General features: G+C 46.7%; 1 protein-coding gene across 1 annotated transcript; it reads left to right on the forward strand.

Moving 5' to 3' along the window:
- LOC117058150 (ferritin light chain, oocyte isoform-like) lies at positions 1–5111 on the forward strand. The gene is made up of 4 exons (XM_033169117.1): positions 1–236; positions 3161–3307; positions 4124–4249; positions 4778–5111. Exons 1-4 carry the CDS (start codon positions 135–137, stop codon positions 4934–4936), a joined length of 534 nt encoding a protein of 177 aa, XP_033025008.1. The 5' UTR covers positions 1–134; the 3' UTR covers positions 4937–5111.
- Positions 5112–8070: the final 2959 nt, after the last annotated feature.

Below are 8070 nucleotides of genomic sequence, written 5' to 3' on the forward strand. Positions count from 1 at the left end.
TCAGATCGATCCTTTTCGTGGCCTTCGCTCCTTTGCTCTTGCTTCAACAGTGCTTGAACGGAGCAGGATCGCGGCCGCCGCACTATCATCTTCATCTTTTAGCCAGCCAGCCAGTCCAGTCACCGATTTGCACCATGAGCTCCCAGATCCGCCAGAACTACGACGCCAAGAGCGAAGCCGGAGTGAACCGCTTGGTCAACCAGTTTCTCCATGCCAGCTACAACTACCTGTCCCTGGTGAGCGTCCAGAGGGGGGCGAAGCCACGGCTTTTAAATCTCTTTTTAATATTTTTGGTCTCTCATGTGCATTGGGTATGCGATTGATGCTCCGTTTTGCTTTTCCACGGGTACGTGGCAGGTAGAAATCCAGCAGGTGCTGTTTTCCTTTTCTGCTAAGGGTGTGTTGCTCCCTCGCAGCATCTTCTAGTCTGCTGGATGCCAACCAGGTGCCCTCCGGGAGATTTGGACTACAACTCCCATCCGCTCCAGTTGTAAAAAGGAATTGTAGTCCCAGAGCATCTTCCGGGGTGCCAGGCTGACAATGGATAGTGCAGGGGCTGGGTTTTTTTTTAAGCTCTAAACCCACAGAGGCTGGTTTTTCTCGCCAAAATTCTAAACAATAAAAGGGTCCCTCTTTAGGAGAATCAGCACTTATGGGTTTCAGGTGAATTGCCTTTCCAATCAGGGAAATCTGATGGCTTAATCTTTCCAGCTATTGACTGATCAATGGGCGTTTGCCTTCCAACAGCACAGTCTTTCCTAAATAATGCATCATTTTTTGGGTTATAAAAGAGAAGGGCATTTTTAAAAAAGATCTTCCCCCATGTTGCTTCCTTCCCAGTGTTGCTACTTCACCTCAGTGCAGAAAGCTGCCTTTGTCTGATGGCTGGCAGTGGCTGTTTGGATTCCCATTGCCCACATCTGTATTTTGCCTGCCCTCGAAAGAGATGAAGCAGGCAGGCGCCTGGCTCTCCTTGTTCCTAAATCTCCCGGTCTAGCTGTTGCGTCTTGCAAAATAGGAGTAGAGTGGACCCTGGCAGCCATGATTGCGTGGGACATATTTTTCCATGTCAACATCTTAGAGAGCTCCCTCCGCTGTCTTTGAGATCAGGGGTGGGGAATCTTCGGACTGAGGGCCACACTGCTCCCCAGAGCAATGTTCCAGCAATGTTCCAGGGGCCCAATGCCAGCAGTGTGGGGGTGGGGGTGGGAAGCAGAGGCAAAAAAACTATTTGAGGGGAAGAATGTGCTTTTTTAAAGAGGAGACTAGCGTGTGTACAGCTTGTCTCCATTTTATTCCCTCCCCATTGGGTCTGCTTCCTGCTTCCTTCGTCATCCCTTCCCTCCATTGTGGGCTGTGGCAAAGTCCGCAGCCCTCCTGTTTACCCACTGCTGAGTTCCCTTGAGTTGTGTGGTCTGAACAAACAACGTTGTGAAGATAAAAGCTTATCGTTAATGGTTTAAAAACAACAACCCAAACCTCCCCACCTGTCTGCTTAAAAGGCCTGAAATGGAGGCGCCATCCAGTCTGTCTCTTGAACTCCTCTTGTGTGGGTTAAATTGGGCTGGGGGAATTATAGCTAGATTTGGATAAAACCTACAAGATTGCCATTGCATTTGTTAGGTGAGTTAACTTGCCCTGGTTTCCAGCCAAGGAATGTTGCTGCTTCTGAAGGGTCTCATTATACAGTCATACCTTGGATCCCAAACGCCCTGGAACTCAGATGTTTTGGCCAGGGCTGGATTTAGGTTTGACGAGGCCCTAAGCTACTGAAGGTAATTGAGCCCTTTATATGTCCAGCTGTCCTTTGTCAACAACAAATCGTCACTGTTTTTTGTGTTGAATATATGCCATAGTCAAAACAAAATAAAAAATTCTTTCCAGTAGCACCTTAGAGGCCAACTAAGTTTGTTTTTGGTATGAGCTTTCGTGTGCATGCACACTTCAGATACACTGAAATAGAAGTCACCAGACCCTTATCTGAAGAAGTGTGCATGCACACGAAAGCTCATACCAAAAACAAACTTAGTTGGTCTCTAAGGTGCTACTGGAAAGAATTTTTTATTTTGTTTTGACTATGGCAGACCAACATGGCTACCCACCTGTAACTGGAAATATGCCATATGGTAATTTATGGACCTAATAGGTCCCTACACAACACGCTGTTGCTGTACGTAGGTTTTATCTTACTTTTTTATCTTATATTTTGGAAATGTACATCCAGGTTTGTTTTTTTCTTTATTTTTTTTTGGGGGGGGGGCCCAAGAGAGTAGGGCCCTAAGCTGTAGTTTGTTTAGCTTATACGTAAATCCGGCACTGGTTTTGGCTCCCGAACACCGCAAACCCGGAAGGGCTTGTTCCAGTTTGCGAACTTTATTTTGGAACCCGAACATCCAACGGGGCTTCCACGGCCTCTGATTGGCTGCAGGAGCTTCCTGCAGCCAATCAGAAGCCGTGATTTGGTTTCCAAACGTTTTGGATGTCAAACGGACTTCCGGAACGGATTCCGTTCGACTTCCAAGGTACGACTGTACTTCATAAAACATAGCACTTCCTTTGTGAAGGAACCATAGCAGCATTGGAAGCTTTTTAGTTTGGAGAAAAGGTGATTAATGGGGAGGAACAGGATAGAGGTGTGTAAAAATTATTAATGTTGTGCAGAATGTGGCGAGGAAGATTTTCTCCTCCTCCCATTACAACACCAGTTAGTTTGGTATAGTGGTTGGTGGTTGGACTAGGACCTGGGAGACCAGGGTTCAGATCCCCCACGGGAATGGGGAGACCACCTTGAGTTCCCGGAGGAATATAAATGTAACAATGTAGCAATAAATAAAAGCTGGAATTGTGCTGTAAGTCAAGAGTCGACCTCTGGAAACATGGCTACATTAATTCAACATGTTTGGGTGTTGCAGATCCTAGGAACGGAGTTGTGAATTGGCTGAATCCAAGAGCAACCTCAGGAAGTTTTAATTCTGGTTGCATTTTTAAACTTGAGTGTACATTTTCCTACATTTTAATGACTGGGCCAATAGGCATTTTACTGTATTTTCAGTGGCCCGTGGCTACAAACAGTATTCATTGGATTGGAATTGTGTTCATTTCTCGTTGTTTGGGTAAATCTTAAGTCTGAGGCCTTGCCTCTTTTTTTTCTCCCTTTCAGGGTTTCTACTTCACCCGGGATGATGTGGCCTTATCCAAGTTCTCATCCTTCTTCCGGCACCTCTCTGAGGAGAAGCACGAACAAGCAGAGAAGCTCTTGACTTTCCAGAACCGCCGTGGAGGCCGAGTTGTCCTGCAGGATGTCAAAGTGAGAATGCGGGTGGCTTGGACAGGAGGAGGAGGAGGGCTGTTGTGGCGGATCAAGGCCTCTGTCATGGGCATGAGGAATGGGAGTGACAGAAATAATGTCCGCTTTCCCCCTTCAAAGCTTGGGCTTCCTTTTGACTTGCTGGGTGTGTTGCAACAGCTCTTCCATAGCACACTGTTAAGTCTGTTTATGGCATGCCTTTGTACTCTAAAATGCAATTCAAAGTGTGCATTGTATTCTCTCCCCCCCCCCAGCAAGCTGTCTAAGGTACACCTGCTTATTGCTTCATCAATATTGTAGCTTCACCTGTCCCCATCTGATGAATTGGGGGTGGATTAGTGGTATGAAATGCAAGGAGCTGCTTTGTTCTGCAAATCTGACTGCAGAATGTTAGCAGCCGTGCATGGAAAGAATAACTGCAACTAAATGTTGCATTGTATCTTCAAAGTAGCAGTGCTCCTGTTCAGGGTACCATGCCCACATCCAGGATCTTAAAAGAAACTCACGGAGGGCATTCCTTCACCTCCTTTCCCCCACTAAAACATTCATGTTGCTACTGAGAACGCCCAATTCTCATCGGGTTGCATTTTGGCTGCTTTAGGCTTTATTCTTACAGGGGAAAAAGTACTTCTTGCCAACATTGGGCTTCTCCCATGCTGTCCTCCCTGCTCCCAATTTAGCTCCATTTGTTGGCACTAGTAGGTTGTTGATGCTGAAGGTGTAGAACATTGCAGAATGGGATGTAGGGGCTGCTGGCCATGAAGGTGCTGCAGTTGGCAGGCTCTCTCATGGGTGTTCTCTGCCATTAACCTTCAGAAACCAGAACGTGACGAGTGGACCAACGGAGCTGCTGCCATGGATGCAGCCCTTAAGCTGGAGAAGAGTGTGAACCAGGCTCTGCTGGACTTGCACCAGATTGCTACCAGCCACACAGATCCCCATGTAAGTCTTGCTGGAGAAACCTAACGCAGTTGGGTTGGGGTCATGTCACCTTTCCTATCAGTGCCCACTAATCTTCATAAAACGGGAAGACTGTTTTGTGTGTGTGTGTTAAAAGTTTGGACACCACAGGCTATGCAGACTAGCTTAATTCTGGTGAATGGTGAGAGCTAAAGTACTTACCCTACACCAGTCGATTGAACAAGTCTGCTAAACATCTAAAGTCTTCCTAGATTTGTGTACAGATTTAAGGACTAGACAATTTGCCTCTTTTTAAGAATGAAGATGGCTGGAGTGCTGAATTTTGTGCCCAGTGGCATGGGATATATGCAGGGACAATGAGATGTCTTTACCTGCATTGATTTCCAGAAGGGAGGGGGGTTTGTTGCAGCAAAAACAAGTTCTTGTGGCACCTTAAAAAGACAGCACTACTAGTCTTGAGTTGAGCCCCCAGGGGCCAGTTTGGCTGCTTTCCCATTGAATTGTGAGCTCCAGGTTTCTATGGCCAACCTTCTCTTCTCTCCTCCCAAGCTGTGTGACTTCCTGGAGACTCATTTCCTGGATGAGGAGGTGAAACTGATCAAGAAGCTCGGGGACCACGTGACCAACCTCAAGCGTGTGCGTGCCAGTGAGGAGGGCCTTGGTGAATACCTCTTTGACCGTCTCACCCTGGGAGAGTCCAGTGACTGAATCCAGAGATGCTGGTTCCCTCCCGGCTCCCGCCAGAAGTGTGTGCTGCTTTGTGCATCTTACCCTGTTCTCTCGAAAGCTGGCTGCTTAACCAGCGAGGCCTCTGTAACCCTGTCCATCTACAGGGAGGGAAAAGTCTGTAACTGGCATTAAATAAACTTGGCATTAAGCACTACTACTTTGCGTGGCTTATATGTATAACTACCGGGGTAACGATGGCGTGATGCTTGGGCAGTCAGAAGAGCAATTTAATACTGGAATGTATCTGACTTCAGATGCAAAAAGAAAGTTACCTTTTCAGATTAGAGCAAAAGTTGTCCTATCCAGCATTCTGCAGCCAACCAAGACATGACTCTCTTGCTGTGTTGCTGGCAGATGCTATTCACTGGTCTAATGGCTAATAGACCCCCCCTACCCATTTCTTATAAAGCCTACCATGTTGGTAGCTAGAGTGGCATGCAAAGTTCTTTCTCCTTTCCCATGTCATCTTTGCAACAACCCTGTGATGTAGACTTAATTTTTTGATTGACGGAATCTGCGTGGAAAGGGTAACAATGTTCAGATTTCTGGGCATTGAGTTACAGGAGTGTCAACACAAGGGAGCTTGTGAAGAAGACGCAGCTGAGACTACTTTTTAAGAATTCTAAGGAAAAACCATCTTCCGCAAAAGCTGCTGCTTGCCTTCTATCACTGTGCCATTGAGAGCGTGCTCACTTATGGTTTACGTGTGTGGTACGGAAGCTGTACATCTCAGGATAGGATAGGGTTGTGCAGAATTATTAAAACAGCAGAGAGCATTATTGGCTGCTCTCTTCACCTTAGAACAAATCTATATCACCAGGTGCCACAGAAAAGCACTAGACATGTCAAGAGATCCATCGCGTCCTGGTCACCGTTACTTTGAGCTCCTGCCATCGGGACGGAGATACAGAACAATGAAGGCGAGAACGAGCCGTCTCAAGAACAGTTTCTTCTCTTGGGCAATTTTGGCCTTGAATGGAAACTCTGGACTTTGAAGTCATTTTACTTGTTATGTTGTATTGTACTGTTTTAATTAGTGTTTTGTAGTTGTTTTAAATTTATGTGGAGTGCCTTATCTGAGTGGATAGAGCAACCGTTCCCGCAAGGGGACAACGACAATAAAGATTATCTTAAGTAGGGGGTGGACAGTCATTGGGTGGCCCTGCCTCCCCCAACATGCTGCTCTCCGGATTTGTTGGACTCCCGTCATCTTCAACCAGTGGTGGATGTGAAGCTGAAACCCCCGCCCTAGTACACACTGCAGGGGGATGAATTACTTCCATCTGTCCTGAATTCCATTGCAACGATTATGAAGATAAGAGACCCCTCACTCTAATCTACCTTCTACCTACCCATCAAGTAGGCTGTGGGTGGCTCAACTTGGTACTTTTCCATTGATTGTTTTGCAACTGTGGGGCTGGGTGTTGCACATCTTCGATTGAGTTCCTACCTTTTCAGGCAAGGCTCTAAATGAAAAAAAATCAGGGTTGAGAGCTGCCTTGTCCCAAGTCAGACCATTCAGCCTAGTCTTGTACTGTCGGTGCTTTGCCAATCGTGTGCAATATTGCATTGCAGGCCTTGGGCCCCACTGCCAGCAAACCACGTGCTCTTCCTCTTCCCACTGAACTCTGCACTTTTGGTGTAAACAATACGAGTGTCCTGCATCGAAAGCACCATCCACCTACAAAAGGTATTTTTTTGCTTCTGAAGAAAAGACCCATTCCCATTCCACTTTCATAGCCACTGTACTGGAATACACTTTTTCCAAAGCAAAATTTATTCTTTAAATATTTGAGTTGTGTCTCGCAAGCAGCTTTTGTTCTTCAAAATTGATTCTCCACACCAGGGGGAGGGGGAGAGACGAGAGACCAGAAACAAAAACCTCAAGCATATTTCAACAACCATAAATAAAATCTCTAGGGTTTTCTTTGGGGGGGTGGGGGTGGAAGAGACTGGATAAAAGGGTGTTGGCTCATGAGGGACCTTCAACCAAAGGGAGTCCCTTCTCAATAAGTAGAGTTGGACAGAAGGGGAGAATTGGCTCATGATCCAAGCATAGGAGGTCAGGCAGTCCTTAGGACACAGGGAAATAGGTTTTTTTTTAAAAAAGTGATTTTCCTTCCTTGTTGCCAAAGTTGGCACCAGATGCAGAACTGAAGTGACTCTTGTGTGTGTTGGCATTTTGCTATACCCACGAGGTAGTCTCTCTTGTGCTGGACAGAATATCCCCGTGCCAACTACAGTTAAATGTCTTACACCCTTTCAGAAGCATTCCATCTGTTGCTCTGAACAAATCGGGAACTTGCTTTGGTCATGCGGCCCTCCTGCATCATCACTGCCACCCCAGGCTCAAACTTCCATGTCGAGTTTGCAACACAGCGGTCCAGAATGTCATAGCACGCTCTGATCTTAATGGCTGCGTCCCGTCTTCCAAGACCCCCAATATGACAGCCACAAGGGCCCCACCCTTCTCTCCACATACTATAGACAGCAGGGCCACCCTATGAAGAGCAGCTGGGGGCTACAACCAATGCACACCCTACAACACCAACAGCTTGCCTATCTTTTCAGAGCCTCACACGCTGGGGCTCTTGGGGCCATTAAAGAACTTGCGGGTTTCACAGTGCGCAACCTTCTAAACCTTCCCCTAGAAACAACTGCCACTCAGAACTGCTTGCCCTTCTACAAGGGTGTACGCCAGGCATCCTCTACAGAAGGGGCGATGGCTTTAAGACTGCATTCCTGAAGCAAGAGAAATGTAAGACTACTCTCATATAGCTTATTCCACCATCCTTTGTAAGCAGGCAGTGGACTCACCCACTGTGCCCTTCTCCCTCACTAAGGTCAACATGGTACTTTAAAAAAAAAAATCACACAGAATGAATAATATTGCACTTATAATTGTCCCAGAATGTTGAGTGTCCACTAGGAGAAACAGTTCCTAGGCTATGAATATGGCTTCAGGAAGGAACCATTGGCCAGTTCTCCCATTGCACTCCAGAGCAGAGCCACTTAGGAGTGTTTTATACCACAAGATGAGTCCTAGATTCCTTCCACCCTAGAATGCTGCGCACCTACTCCTCTCCCTCGATCACTTTAGAAACGAAGGCACT

Source organism: Lacerta agilis, chromosome 14 (genome assembly GCF_009819535.1).
Source record: "Lacerta agilis isolate rLacAgi1 chromosome 14, rLacAgi1.pri, whole genome shotgun sequence".
Classification (NCBI taxonomy): Eukaryota; Metazoa; Chordata; class Lepidosauria; order Squamata; family Lacertidae; genus Lacerta; species Lacerta agilis.